Below are 25,746 nucleotides of genomic sequence, written 5' to 3'. Positions count from 1 at the left end.
TAGTTTTAGCCAGACTGGTCCTCATACAGGTCACTACTGGACCGGGACCTGGGGCCCTCCAGCTTGGTGGGGCCTGGAGAGCTGGCCCTTTGCTTCCATAGCCTCTGAGAACTCAAGGTCATCTTCCCGCTGCAGTAAGGCATTGGAGGAGGTTTTCAGTGGAAGTTTACCACCTTGTAATGCTCTATAAATATGTAACTCTATCTAGAGCTACATCATTGTAGGCTGTTATTCCTGATGGTGGTAGCTAAGGGGCAAGGGAAGGCTCTTTTTATTTGTTCTGATCTTGACTTCAAGGATTCTGTGATGAGAGGGGCTGGGGGAGGGGGTCACCTTTCTGACGAGAGGTGACCTTGGTCACATTCAAGGTACAGGTGAAGGTCAGCCTCCTGACTGACCCCAGCAGTTTGCAGTTGCACCCTGGCAGCCTGCGTTTACCCTCGGGGCTCACCTGATTACACCTCTCCATGCTTTGGCCCCCATCACCAGTACTGACTGTTGAAGGGCTCATGGGCCAGAGGAGGACTGACAAAAAATGACTGGCAGAAGCCCATGGCTTCCTGACTGTCCTGCCACCTGGTGCTGCTTGGCCTATGCTCCAGCTGTAATTGGCAGTGCTCTGACCTGCCAGTTCCCCAAAGGGTAAAACCTAATGAGGTTCCTTCACATCTCAGTGACCCAAACCAGGCCTATTAAAAGGAAAAAAAAATCAACAAAAACCTCTAACTCTAGTCGGCTGGCATCACTGCATGCAGACTTGCTGGAATCCTGCATGAGATTTTCCAGTTGCAGCATAACGAATAGTAAATCATGTCTAACGCGTTGCAAGCTGTCCTGCCTCAATCACGCTGCAGATGAGGTATCTGGAAGGTAGTTCTGAGGCCCTGGATATCCCAGCAATTGCTGTCTCCGGAGGGATCCTGACCTTTCTCTTCAGTTCTGGTGGAAAGACAGAGGCTTTCCTTGGGAACAGGTTAGGGCTATGTCTCTCTCCTGACAGGCCTCCTTCCTAGTTCCTCCAGAGGGGTCTCAGGCATCTCCAGCTTCATTAGCTGTCATTCCTCCATGGGCAGGGGCTCTGCCATATCCTTCCCCAAGTCACTGGGCAGTTGCTTCTGGGTCCTGAGATGAGGAGCTCGGTTTGCTGAGCAGAGAGAGAACTTCTTTGGAGGCTGAGGGGACTGTGAGGGTGCGGTGTTTCCTTACATTCCTGGTATTGCCCCAAGGGCAGGCTCTCTCCCCATCATGTCGCTGATTTCTGGCTGTCTTGGTGAGAGGCCTGGGGCTTGAGAGTGGTAGAAACTTGAACAGAGACAAAGGAGAAAGGGAGGGGCGGAGGGGCAAAAGAAAAAAGTGAAGAAATACATGGGGAAGAGGGGTTCCACCAGGCCATATGTGACAATTCTATACTTGGTTCAGCCTTTTTCAGTCGTGTCTGACTCTCCATGACCCCATTTGGGCTTTTCTTGGTAAAGACATTGGAGTGGTTTGCCATTTCCTTCTTCAGCTCATTTTACAGATGAGGAAACTGAGGCAAACATGGTTAGGTGCCTTGCCCAGGGTCACACAGCTAGTAAGTGTCTGAGGTCGAATTTGAACTCAGGAAGATGTTAAGAGGCTGATAGGACTTGGGTTTGGGAAAAGTGGCAGCTAGGTGGCTGGATAGAGGCCATCTTGGGCCTGGAGTAAGGAAGACTTGAATTCATATCTAGCCTCAGACACTTACTAGCTGTATAGCCCTGGGCAAGGCACTTAACGCTTTGTCATCCTCAGTTTCCTCATCTGTAAAATGGGACAATAATGGCACTACCTCCTAGGGTTGTTATGAAGATCAAATGAGATAGTATTTGTAAAGTGTTTTGCAGGCCCCAAAGTGTTATACTAATCATTATTCTTTTCTACTCTATTGGATCTCAAAATGTGGTCTAGGGACCTGGGGATCCCTAAGACCCTTTCAGGGGTTTCTCAAGGTCAAAACTGCTTTCATAATAATACTACGGCATTTTAATTTCTGGATATGGTAAATATTGAAGGATATTACCATGGGTGTGCTGGAGCTAGTAAATATTGACTCACAAGAGCCAATTGTTAAATTTTCAGTCTGAGCATTTATAATTTGGAAATCAGCCAACATTACAAATCAGGGCTTGATTTATTGTTTTATTGATTGTCCAGGTTAAGAAAGTGATGGGGGAAAATATTAATCACTCAGATTAAACTTAGAAACACATTGTGCCTACGTTTCTCCCCCTGGAGAGCTGGTTGTTAAATATTTATCAGCACATCCCAGGATATAACCTATATAAACAAAAGCTCTTTGAGAGTCTTCAAAATTTTTTTTTTTGGTGTAAAGGCATCTTGACACAAAAATGTTTGGGAACTGCTGAGCTAGTCCAATCCCTTCTTTTTTACAGTTGAGAAAACTACGATCCAGCAGTCATTGACCCAGGGTCACCCAGAATCTCAGTTGGAAGGGACCTCAGAGGTCAGCAAGGATTGTAATTGAACACGAGTCCACCATGCAGAGAACCTGACAAATACTTTTCCAGCCTTTGTTTGAAGACTTCTAGTAGGAGAGAACCTACTAAGCTGGGTAATCAGTGGCAAGGTCTGGATTTGAACCCAAGGATTTTGACTCCAGGCCCAAGGCTTTTATATTTGTTTGACCACATCATACTAGGGGGTTGGGACAGCTAGGTGGTGCAATGGATAGAGCCAGGCTTGGTATCAGAAAGACTTATCTTCCTGAGTTCAAATCTACCCTCAGACATTTACTAGCTGTATGACCCTGGGCAAGTCACTTAATCCTGTTTGCCTCAGTTTCCTCATCTGTAAAATGAGCTGGAGAAGGAGATGGCAGGCCACTCCAGTATCTTTGCCAAGAAAACCCCAAATGAGGTCACAAAGACTTGGACCCAACTGAACAACAACAACTAGGATGTTGGTTGATGGCTTATTATGAACCCCTGAGGTCAAGTCTGAGCTCTACTTACGCTTATCCTTCTGGAAATCAGAAAGTTATAATCCCAGCTCCAGCAGCTACAGCATCATAATGCCATTTCTGGGGTGATTTGGATCCAGTTGTCAGTCAATGTCCCATATTTCTGGATGTATCTGAATGTGCCTTTTTCACTTGGCCATGGCTCTCAAGGAAGAAGCTATAGAGTAAAGTCATAGAGGAAAGCACTCATCTATGTCTCCCTTACAGGGAATTCTGGGGTCTCTTCCACAAGAAGGAGTCATCCCTGGGAAATGCAAATCCAAGGACCCTTTCCTGTTCTTGGATGTTGCTTAAGATTCCAAAGATCCCTTGAACTTGAGTGCAGTAGAAAAGGGTAGAATGTTGTCACCCTCTGACATGGTCCAAGTCTGAGGATGCTGAGTCCTGATCCCAAACACTACCCATCCTGTCAGAGTCATAACTAGGAATTCTGGCACCTAGAGTGGAGACCATTTCCCAGACAGTGGAGCCAGTTCCACTCATAGGGGTTGGTAGGAGAAACCAGTTGCTGGGAAAGTCGGAATGTCCAATTGCCTCTCCTTGACCTCCATTTCAAGTGAGTCTACTCCCTTGTTTTCCTGGGGCCCACCTCCATTCCTGCTGGGATGCAGAAATAGCAGTCTTCAGACCTCAGTGGGAAAGAAGTATGCCATTCTAAATGCTGGCATCTGGGTAAAATCCCCTTTAGCCCTGCCCTATTTATAGCGCTACCTACTAGAGCTAAATTAGGTTCAACTCTACGTTTCATGTCTAGCAGGCTCTGCCTTGGCATTTATTCTTGAGTTTGGGCTATTGTTGAAGAAAGCCAGGATACGAGGGTAAGATTAACACAGGAGATAGGCTATACAGTCCAGTGTCCTTGCTTGTATCCATGAGAACTAGTGGGAAATAGAATGTTTCCAATGACATTTTTCCTAATAAGATATACATTCCCACCCATTTTCCAGGCCAGTGGATCTAATCACAGAAAGTAGGGGGCAGATAACAGAGGTGATGAGGTTTTAATGAAGTACAAAGATCTGTACATATAGATACTCAGTTATCCCTTTAAGAAGTGTGAAGAAGTTTCAGGGTTGGAAATGGAAGGATAGCTTGTCATTAACTGTTTGAAGATTGACACACTACAGGTGGCCTTTGAAAAATTAAGTGTCCCAGCATTATAGGCAAATGGGACGATTAAAGCAAGGAAGGAACTTCATGCACTGAGACCTCTGAAACTACCAGGAAGCAACAAGAAGTGGGAGGGAAATGTTTTTCTCCCTTTCTCCAATGATAATGGTGCTACCTGCCCAGTAGGAGACATTCTCTCCAGTAGTGAGTGAGTGAGTGAGTGAGTGAGTGAGTGAGTGAGTGTGTGTGTGCACATGTGTGAGTGTGTGTATGTATGTGTAAGAGAGACAGACATTGACAGCTACAAAGGCGGGAAGCAGCCTCAAGGAGCATGTCTTCTGGCAGCAGAGAAGAGGGATGATGAAGGATTCAAAAGAAAACTAGCTCTGGCAGTCAAGAGTCAGGTTGCAGGGGAAAAAAAAACAGATGCAAGGAGCACAGCTAAGCAGCCTACCTATATAGCCCAGTGGTTAGAATGCTGGGGTCTGGAATCAGGAAGATCTGAGTTCAAATGTGGCCTCAGACACTTGGGAAAATCACTTAATCTCTGATGGCCTTAGTTTCCTCATAAAATGGGAATAATAAAAGCACCTACCTCCTAGGGTTGTTGTAAGGATCAATGAGATAATAATTGTATTATTATTATTATTATTATTACCCAATAGAGATACTCTACTCAGGAGGAACAGCCTAAAGTCACCGTAAGAGAGGATGTTGTCCTATTAGAGTCATGAATTATCTTGGCCACAAATGTTTTCCCTAAATGTGTATTAGCCTATTATTGTGTAGTAGCCTACCAGCCTACTCTAAGTTTGTGCCCACTCTTCCACTGATGCTGTGTACTTGCGGAAGTGTGTGCCCCAGGTGTATGGAGGGAGTATTGTGTAGCTACTATTCTTACTATGCCATCTTAATAAATGCCTTTGCTTTGAGGAAATTGTGTCTGCTTCATGACTGTTAAAGCTAAGTGCACTGGTTGGGGCTTGTGAGCTACACTTTTAGTGGTACAGACTCACCTTTGGACCCTAGATGCAGTCACCTTTCAAGGACTCAACTCAAAAGTACAAGTTGGGGGGCAGTAGCTCCCAGAGGGGTGCTTTAAAAGTGACTATATAGCTGGGTCATTATATCCCTGGAAAGATGGTAGGCAAACTGTAATCCAGTTTGTTATTTTTCTGCATTTCTGTCTCTTAAAATCTGCCTCTATCCTCACTTTAATGAGGAGGCAGTCTGAAATGCAACAGAAGTTTGGGAGCCTTCAAAGGTTTAATCTCCCAAAAAAGAAAAAAAAGGGTGAAAGACAAATGAGGAGAGAGCAAGGGAGGGGGTGGCTTTGCATCACTCATCAGTGCCGTGCAGACTTTATCTTCTGTAAAGCCATCACTGAAGGATGAATTAGCAGGTCCTTGGCCATTGCAGTCCTCTGATAATGTCAGCAGTGAGAGATCACCCTGGGATTTGTTGGCACAGAGCACATGCCGCCAGCTCCTGCAGCTTCTGCTGCCCTGGAGTTTGCCTCTGCAACGGGTCAGCCTTTTCTTGGGGCCAGGGAGCTGTCCAGGAGCAGTGAAGCTGCCATCCCAGTGTCTTGGGCAGAGGGAATGTCAAAGAACATCTCCTACCCTTTCCCCAGTTTTTAGTATTCTCTTCCTTTTGCAATAACTTTGACTTTGTAAGTGTTGGGTGTTTACTTCTCTGTGTGCCTATTGGATTCTCAGGGACAAAATGAACTTTCTGAGAGCAAAAATGTTTTTTTTTTGTCTTTCTATTCTCAGCACTGTCCCAGTCCCTTGCACATGTACATAGTACACGAAGAAAGCACTGTATTTACTTTATGTGTGTATATTATTTCCCCCAATAGAATGTAATCTCCTTGAGGACAGGGACGCTCTTGTCTCTATCCAGAGTACCCAGCTCAATGCCTCATATCTAGTAAATACTTAATAACAGCTTATTGAATGTAAGTGCTTAATAATTGCTTATTGAAAGGATGAATGAATGAACCATAGAGATGTTATATAATAGTAATAATTACTAAAACAAAGTGAGCATGTGAGAGTCCCTTAATCTGGACCCAGACTTGTCTATCTTAGTGGGAAAAGCCACTGTGACCTCATCAAGTGGATCTCTAGTCAATTCTCTGTGATTAATATTATATAAGGGAACAATGGATAATCCTAACTCAGGAATGACCCCCACATTCCTAAAATTTGAGTTTGGTTTGCATCACAGACTCTTCCTCCAGCAGATTCACTTTCCTAGTTCTGCTCTGCTCAGGTGGGTGAGTTCCCAGCAGCTGAGCACACCCCAGCTGATGAGGAGGGCAGGTAGGCTAGCAGTACCCCTCTGCTGGGTAGCGAGCAGCAATCGGTCTGAGATTTAACCTTGACCATGGTCAGTCCACCACACCATGGTGTAAATCCTTTGGCTTCTCAGACTCTCCTTCAATGACCCTGGTCTAACTCCTTACCATCTTTGGTTCCTTTGTTTTGCAGGTTCCCTGGATGAGAAAAAGCTGAAGGTGGCTCCCAGCCCACCTTCTCTGTAAGCTCAGGCGTGGGGCCCTTGGGGCCCTTGGGGGTCACCAATGCCGAAGAACAGCAAAGTAACACAGCGGGAGCACAGTAATGAACATGTCACTGAGTCTGTGGCCGACCTGCTGGCCCACGAGGAGCCAGTGGACTATAAGCACAGTGTCCTGAATATGGCCGGAGAGACCCAAGACAAACAGAAGGATGTGGAGGAAGACCTGGAGGCTGAGGATCGGCCTGCCTGGAACAGTAAGCTGCAGTACATCCTGGCACAGATCGGCTTCTCGGTGGGCCTGGGCAATGTCTGGAGGTTTCCATACTTATGCCAGAAAAATGGCGGAGGTAAGAGGCAGCCTTGGGTGTACAGGGGGGTGGCTTTAGATGATTGCTGCTGTTCAAAGGGCAGAAAACTGCTCAAACTTTATGTGTTCAATGTGGACATCAGCATCTTCTCCCTTAAGCCCTCCCCTCCCCCATATTTCCTAGAGAGCACCCCCATCCTTCCACTCACTTGGATGACTTCAGAGTAATCCTTGGCTCTTCCCAGTCAACCCCCATATCCAGTTACCAAGTCTTGACTTCCCCTGTATATCCATCCCTTTCTTTTCACTCACTTGGTCACCAACCCGGTCCAGGTTCTAATTACCTTTTAAGGGCTCTTTTTAACCCTCCTAATTGGCCTTCCTACTCCCAGACTCTCCTGTTAGATTACTTTCCACACAGCTGCCCAAGTCGTCTTCCTCAAGCCCTGGGTCTGGCCTTGTCACTACTCTGCCCTCACATACCTACTCGTCTTTTTCTCGGCTTCCAATGCCTATAAGAGAAAATCAAAACTCCTTAGCCTGGCTTTTCAAGTCCTCTTTAGTCTGGTTCCCATCTGTCTTTCCCACCATATTTTGTATTACTTCCTATATTCAATCTGTTCCCTGACCTTGACACTGTATCTCCCACCTGTGTGCAGTTGGACAGGCAGTCCCTCATGCCTGAAATATATTCCTTCCCCATCTTTACCTCCCAGAATCTTTGTCTTCAAGGCCCAAATGCCATCTTCACCATAGAAACTAGCTTGATTTTCTCCTCTATCCCATTGCTTTTTCCCTCCTCAATTGACCTTGAATTACACTTAGCTTTGTACATATTGTATTCCTCTCCCTACTAAACTGCAAGATTCCTGAGGGCAGAAAAGACCTTTTTATCTTTTTCTGCTCTGGGCTTGGTACAATGTCTTGCACATGTGTGTGTGTTTAGTTGTTTTCAGTTGTGGCCAACTCTTCGTGACCTCCTTTGGGGATCTCTTGGCAATGATACCAAACTGGTTCGCCACTTCCTTCTCCAGCTTATTTTACGGTTGAGGAAACTGAGGCAAATAAGGTTAAGTGATTTGTCCAGGGTCACACAGCTAGAAGTGTCTGAGGCCAGATCTGAACACAAGTCTTCCTAATGCCCAGCACTCTAACCACTGTGCACCTAACTCCCTTCTCTCGCACGTAGTAAGTATTTAACAAATATTTACCGATTGATTGAAATAGACTGCTCTAAACAAGGATGTGGTGGCGGTTAAACTGTTCCTCCAAGGGAACACATATGTAAGACATGCTTTTAAATTTAATCTCTATTGTTAATATTCTCTTCCTCTCTTTCTTAAGTCTAGAAAATCAGCAAAACAATAAATCAAGCCTTGATTTGTAGAGTTTGCAGATTTCCAAGGTGTAAACACTCACACTTCATTTAATATCAAGAAAGGGTGTGGACTGCCAGTACCAAACTAGCTTTAGGGTACTAAAAAGCAAAATAATAATATCGATGCTAAGATCAGCTTATATTATATTATATACTATATATTATATAGTATATATTATATAGTATATAGTATATATTTTATAGTATATATTATATACTAGTATATATTATATAGTACATAGTATATAGTAAGGACTATGTGCCACTCACTGTGCTAAGCACTTCACAATTATTCTCTCATTTGATCCTTACAGCCCCGGGAAGTGGGTGCTATTATTATTCTAATTCTACAGATGAGGAAACTGAGGCAAACAGAGGTTTTTAACTTGCTCAGGGTCACACTGACATCTTTCTGACTCCAGACCCAGTGCTTAAAGAACTTATAAGGATGAAGAAGCATTTTGGCAGGAGAATTGTCATTCTGTGGTTTGTGGATATGGTTATTCCAGTAAAACCTCAGTTAGCTAGAGCCCTTGGGATTTTTTTTCTGCTCTCCATTTCTGTGAGAAAGAGATACATGACAAGAGAACAAGCTGAAACCAAGGTTTTATTTCAAGATCAGTTCCCAGGTATGTCTTAGACTTAGATCACAATAACTACCCACAGAGGCATGACACCCGAAGGTGTACAGTAGGGTTTTTTTCTCACAATAATACCATGAAGTTAGTGGGACAAATATGCTTATACCCATTTTACAGATGAGGTTACTGAGCTTCAGAAAGGGTTAAGCGACTTGTTCATGGCTACTCAACTCCTATTAGAGGTAAGGCTTGAACCAAGGTCTCCTAATTTCAATTCTACCACTTTTCCTACAAATGCACAATGCCGCTCTATTTTCCTAGAAAGCCTTTATCTTCTATATTTATTCCTATGGTCCTATGTTTTCACTGAACAAATATTTATTGACTATTAATAATTGTGAGCCACTATACCAGCTGCTGAGGGGGAAGGAAGGAATAAGAAAGAGGAAGACATAGTTCCCACAGTCCTGTGGATTATAGTATAGTTGGGGAGATAAGCTAAGTATTTTGTAAACCTTAAAGTGCTAAGTACATGTCTTATTATTCAGGGATAGGCTGATAAATGTTTAACCACAAATTCTCTCAGGGTAAAGGGAGGAGGAAGGATGGTATGCAGGGCACACTTCTAAATTTAATCTGGATTATTAACATTTTATTCATCACTTTCTTAAGTCCAGAAATCAACAGAATAACAAATTAAGCCCAGATTTGTAGCATTTGCCAACTTCTGAGGTGTAAATGCTCACATGGAAAATCTAACAGCTGGCTCTTGAGAGCCAGTACAAGTTGGATTAATAACTATAATTCAAGGTAAAATGCGAAGGTTTGATAAAAGAGGTACAAATATCATGAGATCACAGTAACAGATCACTTCCAGAATTTTTTTTATTTTTTTGGGAGAAAGGAGGGGGGGATGAAATCAGGGAAGACTTCATGGGGAAAATGTCTTTGGAATCAGACCTTGAAGGAACATCATTAGTGTTCAAAATAATGACTCCAATGTATACTGCAAGGTTCTAAATCATCAAAGAAGATATCCTGTCCAGTATGCTTTACTTGGCTTCATGGCATGGGGAATGGAGGGCTGACCTCAGTCAAGAGGGTCTGGGTTCAATTTCAGCCTCTGACCATATTGGCTGTGTGACTCTAGGCACATCTCCTAATCTCTCACTGTCTTTGACAACTCTCTAATAGACCAAAAGTTAAGGAGGAAATAAAGAGACTTCATTACCTCGAGCTCCCTATGCTGATGAAATCTCAGGTCTGGTAAAACAATAACAACAACAACAACAACAACAAAAAGCAAACTATGTTAAGACAGGAAAAGCTACAAATATATTTTCTTTAAGAAAAAAAGTAGAGATTTTATTTTTTCTAATTTAATTTATTTCAGTTATACTACCCCTCCTGCCTTAAAAAACAAATGCACTTTCAAAAGATTTCCAGCAAGAGTTGAAACTAAAGGGCCCTGTGATTAACCAGAATATTCCCAAACACTTTCCTGATCTCTGTTAAAAGTCACCACTCCCCCACAACACTCTCTCTCTCTCTCTCTCTCTCTCTCTCTCTGTCTCTCTGTCTCTCTCTGTCTCTCTCTGTCTCTCTCTCTCTTCCTTTTGTTAGAGGAAGTATTGAAAGCAAACTTTCATTGGAGAAATCAAAGCTTAGAGGGGCTACAACCCCCTTTCTCTGGTTAATGTCTCAGTGTCCCACCCCCCTTCCACCTCACACACAGAACCAGTCTTGGAAATAGCTTGTGGACAGAACCCAGAAGTTTAAGTGACCGGTCCTCTTTAGTTTCAGTATCCTACTATCTACTGGTGGCATTTCTCATTAGTGCTTTAAGATGGACAGTGTTTTATATACATAATGTTGTTTGAGGTAGGAGCTATTATTAACACTTTTTTTTTCAGTTGAGGAAACTGAGACTTAGAAACCTTAAGTGTCTTGCCCAGAAGTAGAATAGTGCGTAAAGAGAGGCCCCCTGTTGTTCAGTCATATGGACTCTTTGTGACTTCGCTTGGGGTTTTCTAGGCAAAGATACTGGATCCGTTTGCCATTTCCTTTTACAGATGAGGAAACTGAGGCAAACAGGGGGAAGTGACTTGCCCAGGGTCACACAACAAGTAAGTGTCTGAGGCCAGATTTGAACTCATTAAGATGAGTCTTCCTAATTCCAAACCCAGTGCTGTATCCACTGGACCACCTAGCTGCCCTAAAGTGAGGGCCAGAACGGCTAATTAACTTGCCTAGAGTCACATAGCTAGTAAAGTGAGATTCAAACTCAGGTCTTCCTAATTTCAAGTGTAACAGTCTGTCCACTACATCACTTACCTCTTAATCATTATCAAGGTTTGGGGGAGGGGGTTAGTATTTCATGAAAGAGGCGAGGAATGGTGAAAGCTCTGTGAATTGGCTTCCTCTAGGAAGCCTTCCCTAATAAAATCTATTAGGCTGTGAGTGAATGAATGAATGGATGGATGGATGGATGGATGGATGGATGGATGGATGAATGAATGAATGAAAAAGTACTTGTTAGGCCCTTACCATGTAGAAAGCACTGGAGTTACAAATAGAAAAGTAAAAAAGTCATCTCTCTCAAGGAACTCATATCCTACTAGAGGAAATAGCACCTTATTTGCTTTGTGTCCCCCTCAGTATGTATACTCACATTCACTCATTCTACAAATTGTGCTCATTGCACACTGTGTTAATGTACCTCTGCAGGTCTGTTTCTTGGTACCTGTTCTTTAAGCCCCTCAAGAGCAGAGACCATTTCTTATCTTTCGTTGGTATTTCTCCCCCAGTGCCCAGGAAGGTGCCCACAGGTTGGGATATTATAGGCTGACTGACCGGTGAGGGTGATGGTGGATTTGTCCCTGTCTAATGTGTGAGGCAGAGAGGCACAAAACGACACGGCACCTGAAGGCTTGGCATGGTGAGGGGGTTCCTGGCAGCTTGTATTGGGTGACTGTCTGACAAGCAGAGTTGACAGTTAATGCTTTGGACCTGTCATAGGGTGAGGGTGTATTTACTGTGGCAGAGGCCGATGTTGGCACATCTCTCCACTGAGGGTATTCACCCGTGTCCAAACATGGTTTTAATTCTCCTGCTAAATGCCCTGTCACTTAGAATCGGGAATGTGTCTGAAACGATGCCCTGGGCGGTGCGATTAATTCATCAGCTGGAATCTTTGGCAAGATCTGGTTCATCCTTTTTGGTCATCCTGGTTATGCTTCCTGCGCTGCTAATTTCTCTGCCAGTTCCCCAATTAGTCGTAGATTAATAGTGTTTCTATTCAGGGCCTTTGCTCTCGGGAAAGATTCCAGCCTCTGCTTTCCTGGAGCTGCCCAATGTGCTGTGTCAGCAGTTAATATTCACGCAGTAAAGGTGGTGCTAGGAATATCTAGCAGGGTGCCCGCGCATTTATACATGTGGGTGATGGACTGGATCTGCCAGGGATGCTCTGCTGTGTGGGTTAGTTAGCCTGGAAGAATATCAGCTTACACTCACATAACATTTTGCAATTTCCAAAGCATTCTATTGAAAAGTTAACATTTCTATGGTGCTTTCAAGTTTGCAAAATTCTTTTCACTCCTGCAGTAGTATAGCTATTATTACAGATGAGGAAACTGAAGCCACTGTTAGGCAGCTGGGTGGCACAGTAGATAGAACATTAGTCTCAAATTCAGGAAGACCTGAGTTCAAATCCAGCCTCAGACATTCACTAGCTGTGTGACCCTGGGCAAGTCACTTAATCTGTCTGTGTGCCTCAGTTCCCTCATTCATAAAATGGGGATAATAGTGCATCTACCTCCCAGGCTTGTTGTGAGGGTTAAGTGAGATAATACATGCAAGACATCTTGAAAGCTTTCAATAAATGCCAGCTATTATTTTTATTACTATGGCTTTGCAAGACTACCTCTCATTCAATGCTAGCCATGCACCATGTTTGGGTTGGCATGTGAAAAAAGGCATTTTTCTCTGAGACTGGCTTGCCTTGTTGAGATGTTGGGATGCACGTGGATTTAGTACTGAAGCCTTCCATGTCAGGAATTTCCTTGGAGGAAGAAGCAAGTACAGTAGAGACAAAGTGTATGCATATAGGATGTCATGGTCCTGGGTCCACTGACTGCCAAGTTTCCATAGTCCGTAACATGGGCATGCTCCCAAGGAATAGAGAAGATGGCATCAAGATCTTGTGAGATAAAGTCCTCACCACCCAGCCATTTGATACATTCCTTACCTGAGACTGAAAAGAGTGGTCAATATAGCGCAGCCCAGTGCACCCAGGGATATATACAGCTCAGGGGAACCTCAATCCAGACACAGAGAGAAATCTACTGAAGGAAATAGACTCCTCAGACCTTTGCTGCTTTGCCACAATGAGGTCTCACCTAGCTCCCACTGCCCAAACTATCGGGCAGCCAATTCTACCATCAAGGTGTCAGGGCCAGTCTGGGGATAAACCAGCCCAGAAGTTTAGCCTGCCTTTTTATTTATAAGCAGCCTCCACAAAGCCTCAGACTGTGAGTGAGCCTGATGGTGCCCTTGGACGGGCTTTTGGCTGCAACTCTTGCCTTCCTAATTCTACAACTCTACTGCTTTATCTCTCTGGCCAAGTAACCCAAGGGAGCAAGATAGTAATGGTGAGCAGAAGAAAGCTTCAATGAGTTCTAGGAAGATCAGGGAAGCAAATGAATCTCTGAGGGTGGGGTTGCCGGTCCATCTTGACCTTTTTTGCCAAGCATGCTCTCTATCTCGTTTCACCTTTGCCTCACTTACCTGAACTCCCTGATGCCTCTCCTCTCTCCATGCAGGTGCTTACCTCGTGCCCTACCTGGTGCTGCTGATCATCATTGGGATCCCACTCTTCTTCTTAGAACTGGCTGTGGGCCAGAGGATACGCAGGGGCAGCATTGGAGTGTGGCACTATGTGTGCCCTCGGCTGGGGGGCATTGGCTTCTCCAGTTGCATTGTGAGTTGGGGGAAGGAGGGATGAGGAGAAGAAAGATGAAAGAGAATGATGAGGATGAATGGGAAGGGAGGAGAAAGTGATCAAGGCTATCTCCTGAGCCCAGAAGGAAAAAGAGCAGTTCTTGGAGGTCACAGAGGTTCCATCAAGATTCTGTGCCAGAAGGACTGATAGTTGAATAAAAGATTGAGTCTAGGTGGTTGATGTCCCTAGTGACCACTCAGCTAGATTTTTTTTTTAGGCAATTGGGGTTAAGTGACTTGCCCAGGGTCACACAGCTAGTAAGTGTCAAGTGTTTGGCCTGAGGCCACATTTGAACTCAGGTCCTCCTGACTTCAGGGCTGGTGCTCTATCCACTGCACCACCTAGCTGTCTCTCAGCTAGATTTTTCTGCCCCATCCCAAAAAACTGACTTTTATTTTCTAGGAATCTAAAGAAACGCTCCCTATCTGGCTCATCGTTTCATTACCTCCCTTGTGTAAAAAAGAAATCTGTTGTTTTTACTTGGAGGAGTGGGCAAAAATGGAGAGGCCTGATTAGTCATTCAGCCCCCAAGGTTCATCAGTCATCTGCACATGAGCTGAGAACTGGAGGTATCCTTCATGTGGATTGCAGCCTAGTGGGTGGCTCAGAATAGTTCTTTGAAACAGAGACAGGGAGTTCTGATCAAGAGGGACTATGTGGTGTGGACAAAATTACAAGAATCATGCTGGCTATCGATTAATCAACCAACAAGCATTTAATAATTACTAATTATGTACCAGACACTGTGCTAAGGACTAGGGATACAAAGAAAAAGAAAGAATCTTTGACCCCAACAAGCTTCCATTCTGGGGAGATACCAACATAAACAGATACATACAAGATGTGAACGGAATAGATGCAGGGTAACCTTAATAGGGAAAGAGTGAGCTGAGACAAGAACTGGGAAAGGACTTCCACAGAAGGTGGGATATGAACCGAGTCTTAAAGGAAGCCAGAGGAACCAGAAGGAGGGATTGAGGAGGGAGAGGATTCCAGGCATGGGAGCAGCCATGACAAGCACACCAAGTTGGGAGACAGAGTCATGTCATGCTGGAGGAACAGCAAAGAGACCAGCTTGGCTGGATTATAGAGTATGCAAAGGAAAGGAAAGTGTGAGGAGACTGTAAGGATAGGAGGGGGTTACATAGATTATAAAGGGTTTTAATGCCTAACAGAGGATTTCAGATTTGATCACAGAAGTACTAGGGAACCTCTGGAGTTTCTTGGACATTGGGAAGACATGGTCAGGCTTGTACTTTAGACAAATGCCTTTGGTAGCTGAGTGGAGGATGGATTGAACGGGGGACCCAGAAGGCTATTGCAATCATTCAGATGAGAGATGATGGGGGTTTGTGCAAAGGTAGTGACTGTGTGAGTGAGGAAAAGGTGACATATCTGAGATTTGCTATGAAGGTAAAAGCTATAAGATTTGACAGCAGATTGGATATGAGATGAGTGCAGGAGTAAGGAGTCAAGGATAAGACAGAGGTTATACACTTGAGTAACAGGGAGGATAGGGGCAGCTAGGTGGTGCAGTGAATAGAGTATCTAGCCTGAAGCCAGGAAGACCTGATTTCAAATCCTGCCTCAGATACTCACTAGCTATGTGACTCTAAGCAAATCACTTAATTTGCCTCAGTTTCCTCACCTGTATAATGAGCTGGAGAAGGAAATGGCAAACCACTTCAGTGTCTCTGCCAAGAAAACCCCAGATGAGGTCACAAAGAGTCAGACAAGACTGAACAACAACAAAACAGTGATGCCTTTGATGGTAGCAGGCAACTTGGGAAGACAGAAGGATTTGGGGGCAAAGACAATGAGTTCTGTTGAACATGTTGAGTTTGAGATACCTCTGGGACTTCCAATTCAAAATATCCAAGAGTCAGTTAGTGATTCAAGACTAGAGTGGAGAGAAATTAGGACTGGATATATAGATCTGCATAGAGATGCTAGTTAAACCCATGGGAGTGGATAAAGTCACCAAGCAAGACAATGTAGAGGGAATAGAGAAGAGGATCCAGCACAGAACTTTGGGAGATAGCCACAGTTAGTGTGTGTGACCTGCACGAAAATCCCGCAAAGGAGATAGAGAAGGAGTGGTCAGACAGGTAGGGACAGAATCAGGAGATGGTAATTTCATGAAAACCTAGAGAGGAGACAGCATCCAGAAGGAGATGGTCAACAGTGTCAGATGCTGCAGAGAGGTGGAAAAGGATGAAGGCTGAGAGAAGGCCATCAGACTTGGCAGTTATGAGATTATTGGCAACTTTGGGGAGAGCAATTTTAGTTGAGTTGAGTACGAGCCACAGCTATCCTCTTGAAGGTATGGTAGGTTCTTGTGAGGGTTTTTTTAAGGATGGGGGTGAGGGGGTTGTAGGCATATTTTTAGGCAGGAAGAAAGAAATCAGTATCTCTTGATTGATGATTAGAGAGAAAAGGGACAATTGTGGGAGCAATCTGCTAGAGAAAAGGGTAGGAGATGGAATCAAGAGAAAAGGCAGGGGGCTTGGCCTTGACAAAGACCAGAATAAAGGAGGAAAAAATGGGGGTTTATGTAAAAGGATTTTTGAGGTGTTAGAGGAGAAAAGAAGGAGCTCATGGCATCTGGGCTTGATTTTCTCAATAAAATATGAGGTGAGGTAATCAGCTGACAGGATGGGTAAAGGAGGAGGTATGAGAGATGAGAAAAGACAAGATTCAGACCAGCTTCTGTGGGGAGTGAGACAGGGAATCAATTAGGGAGGAGTAAAAGAGTTACCTTGCTGATGTAAAAATCCAGTGGAGATTAGATAAAATAAATTCATTGAGGACTCCAGATTCCTTGCTTTTTGTATAAGGCTTGAGCACTTAGGCAAGCCTTTTGGGGCCTCAGTTTACTCAGCTGTGAAATAGGGATAATATTGCTGTCACTGAAAGATCCACCAAGGATATTGCAGGTGGTATTGAAAAGGTCAGATCTGGTAACAGTTCGGGGACGGTGTCACTAGCTATAGTAATCTCAACCTGAGTTCTCTGGGCAGTCTCAGAGAGAGGCAGCTTCTGTCTTTACAGGGCTCTCTGTCCATCTGTTTTTTCCAGGTCTGCATCTTTGTTGGGTTGTACTACAATGTGATCATTGCCTGGAGTATATTTTATTTCTTCAAATCCTTCCAGTATCCATTGCCCTGGAGTGAGTGCCCCGTCATTAGGAATGGAACTACTGTAGGTGAGTCTCTGGGAGCCTAGGCTGAGAGGCATGGAGATAAAAGCCACAGCACCATTGGTACTCTGACCCTGGCCTGGCATCACCTGCCTACCAACCACAACTAGGATTTAGTTTAGAATAGATCTTTGTAGCTTATTGTCTGGGAAAGGGGGCCTTTCTTGACTAAAAAAATTTCAAAATAGCAAGAGTTCCTTTAAACTAAGGGAACAGGTTAGAGATTTGAAACAGTGAGTCTCATCCCACCTGTACAATTAGATCAAAATGCCACCTTCATCAAGTCACCTAACTTCTCTGAGACTCAGTTGTCCTGTCTATGAAATGGAGAGGAAATCAGTGATAAACTCAATGGGAAGACAAAGGGGAAAAGGCAATATTAGCTAATAGAAATTATTATTATAACAATCTACTACCTCTGGCTAATGTCACCTTAATATCTCTGATCCCTTTTAGTCCTTTGAGCAAGTGATCAGGATTCCCATTGCCATTTTAGGGATAGGACTAGGATTGGGACCTTCAATTTCTATTTTCAGGTAAAGAAACTCCCTCCATCAATGCAGGTGGGCACTTCTGTACACCTTATAGTCTTAGACAGTTTGCCCAAAGCACTAAGGAGTTAAATGACTTACTAGCCCATAGTCCCACAGTCAGTATGTGGCAGAGGTCTGCCAGATACCACACTGCCACCCCTTTTTGCAATAGAGGAAAAATCAGAAGGAAAAGGTGATTTAATAGCTAATTGCTAACATCTATATATAGTGCCTACTATGTTTTAGACACTGTGCAAAGCAATTTACCATTATTATCTCATTTGATCCTCACAACAACCCTGTAAGGTATGAGACTATTATGATCCTCATTTTACAGATGAGGAAAATGAGGCAAACAGAGGTTAAGTGACTTGCCCAAAGTCATTCGGCTAGTAAGTGTCCAAGGCCAAATTTGAACTCAGGTCTTCCTAACTGCAAGTCCAACTCTCTATCCACTGCTCCACCTAGCTGCCCCTCCCCCTTTCTCCTGCTTTGTCCAAGGTCGTTATAGCATCATAGATTTAGAGCTGGAAAGGACCTTTGGGGCCATCTCATCTAACCTTTTACTTTATTGATGAGGAAACTGAGGCCCAGAAAGTTTAATTGATTTGCCCAAGGGCACACGTGTAGTAGCAGAAATGCACTTTGAACCCAGGTCCACTGGCTCCAAATCTGTTGTTGTTCAGTCCTTTCAGTCGTGTTCTACTCTTCATGACCCCATTTGGGGCTTTCTTGGTAAAGATACTGGAGTGGTTTGCCATTTCCTTCTCCAGCCCATTTGACAGATGGAGAACATGAGGCAAACAAGGTTAAGTGACTTGTCCAGGGTCACACAGCTGACGAGTGTCTGAGGTCAAATTGGAACTTGTGAAGGGGAGTCTTTCTGACTCCAGGCTGGGCACTGTGTGCACAATGGCGCCATCTAGTCGCCCTCAGACTTTAAATCTACTACTTTTTAAATTTCATCCTCCTGCCTCCCAGAAGGATACAATCTGGTTAGCAGAAGAGCTGAGGTGGGAAGCTGAGCCTTCTAATTTGGGCTTGCCTCATGATTTTAATGTCAAGAAGGTGATGTGTGGCAAGAATTTTCTGCTCTCTAGGATCTACTGGGAACCCAGGAGTGCCCAGTGCCCAGCGTATCTTGTAACTATGACAACTTGGTTTACTCTGAATGAGATCGGGACCTTTTCTCTCTCTGCAACCTAATGGGTTGGAAGGAAACCCTTTGTCCCACCCCACAGGGTGATATTGGGTGGGTGGGCCACTGCAGCATCCTTGCTCATGCTACTCAGCCCTGACGTGCCATGGCTTTGATCATTTGTTTCAGTGGTGGAGGAAGAGTGTGATAAGAGTTCAGCTACCACCTACTTCTGGTACCGAGAGGCTCTGGACATCTCCAACTCCATCTCAGAGAGTGGAGGGCTCAACTGGAAGATGACTCTCAGCCTCCTTGTGGCTTGGAGCATTGTGGGTATGGCTGTGGTCAAGGGCATTCAGTCTTCAGGAAAGGTACGTAGCAGAGGGCTGAAGAGGTGGGAAGGGTTAAGGGACAGTAGGTATCAGGGGGCAAGAGCACCAACCAGGAATTGATAAGGTCTGGGTTCTGAATTTGTACTAGTTCACTATAAGCTTTTACCTAAGCCTTTTGGGGATCCTCAGTTTCCCCATCTGTGAAGTGGGGATAATAATATTACACTACCTGCCTCACAGGGTTGTCGTGAATCAAAAACATACACATTCAAGTAACATAGAATCATGAGTTATTATTCTTTTTAATGGGTCCACAATGAACAATTCCATGGCCAAAAAGGTTGCCTGATGGGGGGAGGAGTCACCAAAACTTGGATGAACAACATCTATTCCTTGACTTTGTAAATAGTTGTTGACGGCTCCTTGTTGAATTAGTGGTCAGAGGTCAATTGGGTTTGATGGGGTGGGTGGGCAAAGAGAGAGGGATCCCCCCGGGGTTACTCTTGTTGCAAAAGTGTTTTTCTAAGGATCCTAAGCCAGGGGCTGGCTGACAGGCAAGCTTGCTGAGAAAACTCCCAGTACTGCCCTTTAGGTACCTGAGAGCTAGAAGCTCAGAATTACCCACACGCAATCCCAGAGCTGGATGAGGCCCCAGAGGCCTCCTAGTCCAACCTGTACCTCCACAGGAAGGTCCTCCACCGTATTTTTAACAAATGGTCAACCAGCTTTCATGTAAAGACCTTTTGGGAGGGGGAAACACCTCTCCCTCCCCAGGCAGCTCATTCTACTTTGTTTTGTGAGTTTTCCCTTACATATGCTCCCTGCAACGTCCACCCACTATTCCTAGCTCTGCCCTCTGGGGTCAAGCAGGACAAATCTGTTCCCTCCCTCTTCCGTATGACAGCCCTATCCTAAAAATGATAATTAAGATGGAATAAAAGTAGATAAGGGGTGTTAGAGACTTTATTGAGCTGATGTGTCTTCCTAAGCAAAATGATTAACCCTGTGATCTAAGGTTAGATTCTTTGCCTTCAAACTCCCAAACAAAAAATTTAGAAAGGCCTCCCCTGCCCTACTTGGCTAGTTACGGAATCAGCAGATCTTGCCTAACCAAGCTTTAGCTGAGGTGGGACTTGTAAATGCATGCTGATGAAACCTTAGAGGGCTCTAGCTTTCTGTAAAACACAAGTACATTTGAATGTATTTAACACTCCATTTTCCTTAGAGCCCAGGCCCTCTTTAAATAGAGCTAAACCCTCTAACTTGCTAAATATAATTGCAAACATTTATACAGCAGTTTAAGGCATATAAAGCATTTTAGTTATAATCACATTCAAACCTCACAACAACTTTGTGGGGGAGGGGAGAGAGACTAATTCATTATGCCCATTTTTACAGATGAGCAAACTGAGACTGAGAAAGGTTGAGTTTCTAGGTTCACACATCTAGTGTCTGAGGAAGGATGTGAACCCAGGTCTTCCTGAACACCAAGTCCAGGACTTTATTCACCAAACCACCTAATTGCCTCATATGAGATACCCAGTATGTTGAACATTAAACAAAGGGCATGGGGAACAGGAGGGAGGGAAAGGAAACAAAGTGTGGTGGGCACAATTATCATCCTTGGGAAGCCCTAGTGGACCCCAGGTGAAGCATTTAACCAAGTCATTGCTTTATAATCTGCCTGGAGTCCACAAACCCTAAGGAGAGAGCCAGTTCCTTGACACTGCCCATGCTCACATGAAACCTCTATCACTTCAGCCCTCGGGAACTTTATAAGGCACGCCAACCAAAGCTGGGAGTGGAGGATGGGCATAGCTGGTATATACTGGGCATGGGCAATATACCTGGGCACTATGCCAAGGAGCTTTGATGCCCCAGGGAGGTGCCCAGTATAGACATCAGAGGGGGAGTCCTGTCTTTATGAAGCAGTCCTGTTCTCTCCTATCAGCCTGGGCAGCAGGTGGGAGGATTACAGGATCGTAAGGTTTTGAGCCATAAGGGATGAAGGGCAGATGCCAGCAGGCACACACAGTCCTGATCCTAGGGCATTTCCTTGTCTTCTCTCCAGGTGATGTATTTCAGCTCCCTTTTCCCCTACGTGGTGCTAGCCTGCTTCCTGGTCCGGGGGCTGCTGCTACGGGGAGCTGTGGATGGGATCCTGCACATGTTTACTCCCAAGGTAAAGCCTAGGATTCTTCCATGGCAGTCACACACCTGGTGACATGTATCATTGTGCACACCTGTGGCAAGAGAAACTCATCACTTACCTTACAACCAGGAAGCTCTCAAAAGAAAATCCCCTCCAGGAATTTGCAGAACAATCTTCTAACTGGATGGTTACTTCAGTAAGACTAATAACTAGGGGTGTGCTGGTAAATATGTAGCAAGCAGCACCCCCCCCCCCAAAAAAATCTAAGCAAGACATGATTTTGAGTTTAACCTGCATTTTAACATTTCCTCCATCACTTTCTTAGGTCTAGTCTAGACAATCTACAACAAAAACAACAACAACAACAAAAAAAATAAAGCCTTGATTTGTAGCATTTGCTGATTCCCAATGCTCAGACTGAGAATTTAACTCCAACACACCTCGGTAATAACTCCTACGTATAAAGGAGGTGTTTTTCACTTTGCAAAGCACTTTTGCATTTCTTACGTCATTTGATCCTTACAACTACCCTGTGAGAGAGGCAGGGCAAAGGATGATTATTACCGGTTTAACAAAGGAGGAAACTGAAGTTTGGTTAAGTGACTTGTCACACAGCTAGTGAAGGGCAGAATCCTTCCCTCTACTTACCGCTAGTTAAACGTCTTCCCTTCTGTTGTCCCAGAGCTCACAGCTTTCAGAAAGCTAAGAATCAAAAGCCACAGACTTAAAGAATCTCAAAAGCTTGGAACTGGGAGGGACTTTCAAGGTCATCCAGTCCAGCCTGGATCTGAACTGAAATCTGTTCTGATGGGCACTCGTCTCTTCTCAACTTAAAGACCTCCAGTAACTAGGAATAATAATAACAACAACAATAAACATTTTATAGCACCTACTATGTGCCAGGCACTATGTTAAGTACTTTATAATTATTATCTCATTTGATCTTCACAACTGTGAAGTAAGTACTATTATTATCCCCATTTTACAGATGGGGAAACTGAGGCAAACAAGGTTTGCCAAAGGTCTTGAAGCTAGAAAGTATCTAAAGTTTGATTTAAACTTAGGTTTCCTGGACTTCAGTCCCACTACTCAACCCACTACATCACCTAAGCTACCTTAATAATAAGTTTGTTCAAGCTCTTATCCCCATTCAGCCTTCTTATTCTGATGGCAGCTTGCTAGCCATGACTTCTCTCTCTTTTTCCACATTGTTATGGATACTAGCACCAATGAGACAATGAACATGCTGGGCAGGTGTTTTACTAATACTATTTATTAATTACTATTATATAATTATATTATAGATAATTAAATACTATTAACTACTAATTAACATTAATAACAATGTAGTTGCCAAGTTGTGGGGATTAAATGAGATAAGGGTGAAAGGCTATAACACTAGAAGTATGTGAAGGATTGGGGTAATTATATGGTGGGGATGGAACCTGTTGGTCAGGGACCACCCCTCACTGGGAAGGATATGATGGAAGAAGTGGGGGAGGGTGCCTGATTTCCTTGGTTCTGTTCCTCAATCTTCTGTCCCCATGCCCCCACAAGGGAATAATGAATGAGACTTGGGGGTTTCCCAGGTCTGCATGAGGAGTCAGGGGACAGGTTAGACCAGCAAAGGGAGGTGGTGCTTTGGATTGGGGTGGAAGAGGGCTGAAGACAGGAAAGGCTGGGTTCCCTGTCATTATATCAGAGCCTTTTGATGAAGCTGGGGGAGGGAGGAACAGAAACAAAATAATTAACCATTGTCTTCCCTCCCCTTTTCTTCCTTCCCTTCTTCCCTTTCCTTCTCTCTCTCTCCCTCCTTCCTTTCCCCTACTCCCTATCTTCTGCCACCCAACAGCTAGACAAGATGCTGGACCCCCAGGTGTGGCGGGAGGCAGCCACCCAGGTCTTCTTTGCCTTGGGGTTGGGCTTTGGGGGTGTCATCGCCTTCTCCAGCTACAACAAACAGGATAACAACTGCCACTTTGATGCCGCCCTCGTGTCCTTCATCAACTTCTTCACCTCGGTGCTGGCCACCCTGGTCGTTTTTGCTGTGCTGGGCTTCAAGGCCAACATCATGAATGAGAAGTGTGTGGTCGAGTAGGTGACACTCCCCTTCTCCTCATAGCTTCCTCCTCTCCCATCTTCCCTTCCTTCCTTAGGGCAGGAAGCCTGGGACAGTCACCCTTACCCTCGGGCTATGGAAAGTAGAACAGAAGAACCCTGTTTTCCCCAGTCTCAGCTTACTAGGGAGGTCAGAGACCTTCCTGTACTTGGTCCTTTTTGGGGTGAGGCCTGAGTAAAATATATAAGGTAGAGTGTAAGGAAGCTGCCCTACCAGGGATACTGCCCCTAAATAACTCCCTCATTCCTCCTCCACTCTCTCCACTGTCAGGAATGCTGAGAAGATCCTTGGGTACCTGAACACCAATGTCCTGAGTCATGACCTCATCCCACCCCACGTCAACTTCTCCCATCTTACTGCCCATGACTACAGTGAGATGTACAAAGTCATCATGACTGTCAAGGAGGACCGATTCCAGGAGTTGGGCCTGGACCCTTGTCTTTTGGAAGATGAACTCAATAAGGTTTGGAGATAGGGTTGTCCCTTTGCAGGGAACAGAAGCAAAGATGAAAGGGTCCAGGGTCAGGGATAATAGATGTTTGGGATACAGGGGAAAGATTAGACAGGATCCTTGTCAATGGGGAACTCTATGACTAATCGATGAGGCAAGACAGGTATATCATCATTAATTCACTCAGCAAATATTCATAAAGCACCTACTCTGTGTTAGATGAGGAGTAGTGTAGCATATCTGATAGGAGATTGGCCTTGGAGTTTAGAAGACCTGAGTTAAAATGCTGCCTCTGACCTTTACTGGCTATGTGATGATGTACAATTCCCTTAACTTCTCAATGCCTCAGACAGCTGTTTAGGATCTCAGGCTGGAGATGTATTGCTTATCTGCCTCTCAGCCTTGATGGGAGTCATTTACACAGTATAAGTGCCTAGCGTTAATGAAATTAATTTCATTAATTCATTAATGTCCCCTGTCCCCTGACTCCTCATGGATACCTAGGAACCCCCAAGTTTCATTCATTATTCCCTTGTGGGGGCATGGGGACAGCAGATTGAGGAACAGAACCCAGGAAATTAGGGTCCAGATTTCAAAAAATGAATGTGCTAAGTACTCTGGAGAATGGAAAAGCTAGGTTCCTGCCCTTACTATCTTGTTGGGTAGAAAAAGTGGTCACACATGAAAAGTTAAATAGGTGTGTTGAGGGAAGATGCAAGAGGTGCTGAGAGATGTCCTATGATACATAAAGGGGAAGGGAATAAGCACTTATTGAGCACCTACTATATGCCAGGCACTGTGTTAAGTGCTTTACAAATATTATCTCATTTGATCCTTACAATGACCCTGGGAAGTAAGTGCTATCATGATCCCCATTTACAGTTGAGGAAACTGAGGCAGAAAGAGGTTAAGTGCCTTGTCCAGGGTCACATACTTTGTGTCTGAGGCAAGATTTGAACTCAGGTCTTCCTGATTCCAGGACTAGCACTCTATCGACCTTGCTTCTTAGCTATTTGACCATGAATATAGACAACAAAAGCTAGAGGTTCTGGGGAGGGAGAGCTTACAGTGGACTAAAGGGCTCAGGGATTGCTCCATGGAGGAAGGAGAACTTGAAATAGTCTTTAAGGATGGATAGGATTGGGATAGGCAGAGAGAAAAGAAGGGTAAAGCATTCTAAGTGGGAAGAATATGAGCAGAATGTGAATGACGTGTTAAGTGGATGGATCAGTTTGTCTGGAGAAAGAAAGGGTTCCTTATGAAGTGTATTGGGAAATGAATTTCTCTAGGGTTGAGGCAAGACTGGAGAAGGCATTGAATTCAAGACTATTTGGATGTTACTCCTCGGGCCGCCAATAGTCAGCCTTTGAAGCAGCGATTGAAAAGAAACATTGTAGAGAGAATAGTCGGACTGCATTGTGCCACATGGTTTGGAAAGGGTAAAGACCAGATCTGCAATTAGGTTCAAAAATTCAGTGACCTAAGTGCAGGATGATGAATCCTGGCTTGATAGTGGCTCCATTGGAAAAGGATCTGGAGGTTTTAGCTGACAAGCTCAATGTGGATTAGCAATATGTCCTGGAATATTACAGTTCCCTGTGATAATGAGACTACACCTGGAGTATTGGGTTCCATTTGAGAGACTATAGCTTTAGAGGGTCAGTAGAGGGCAGAGGGCACTTGGGAAATGCTTGTGTGATCCAGTTGAATCGTATTGATAAGGTAGAATCCATCCCAAGGAGGATGACCAGGATGTTGATGGAATCTTGAAACCCTATTTGAAACTGGCATGTAGTGGGGAGGGGGAAGACTGAGAGAGAGAGAGAGACAGGCAGGAAGACAGAGACAGACAGAGAAAGAAGGAGAGAGAGGCAGAAAGAGGCAGAGAGACACACACGTAGAAAGAGAGAATATGAATGC

General features: G+C 44.4%; 1 protein-coding gene across 2 annotated transcripts in view; it reads left to right on the top strand.

Moving 5' to 3' along the window:
* The first annotated feature begins 6,698 nt into the window (after positions 1-6,698).
* Positions 6,699-25,746, top strand: part of SLC6A17 (solute carrier family 6 member 17) — a 35,367-nt gene continuing 16,319 nt past the window's right edge. For both annotated transcript variants that reach the window (XM_027856789.1, XM_027856788.1), the window contains exons 1-7: positions 6,699-6,984; positions 13,724-13,881; positions 16,981-17,107; positions 18,962-19,143; positions 21,176-21,286; positions 23,109-23,350; positions 23,646-23,838. In XM_027856789.1, the coding sequence (XP_027712590.1) occupies positions 6,699-6,984; positions 13,724-13,881; positions 16,981-17,107; positions 18,962-19,143; positions 21,176-21,286; positions 23,109-23,350; positions 23,646-23,838 (1,299 nt within the window). The remainder of the gene's footprint in view (positions 6,985-13,723; positions 13,882-16,980; positions 17,108-18,961; positions 19,144-21,175; positions 21,287-23,108; positions 23,351-23,645; positions 23,839-25,746) is intronic.

The sequence above is a fragment of the Vombatus ursinus genome, unplaced genomic scaffold, assembly GCF_900497805.2.
Source record: "Vombatus ursinus unplaced genomic scaffold, bare-nosed wombat genome assembly UNPS02011613.1, whole genome shotgun sequence".
Taxonomy (NCBI): Eukaryota; Metazoa; Chordata; class Mammalia; order Diprotodontia; family Vombatidae; genus Vombatus; species Vombatus ursinus.
The sequence above is the reverse complement of the archived record's forward strand: the minus strand, read 5'-3'. Positions and strand labels throughout refer to the sequence as shown.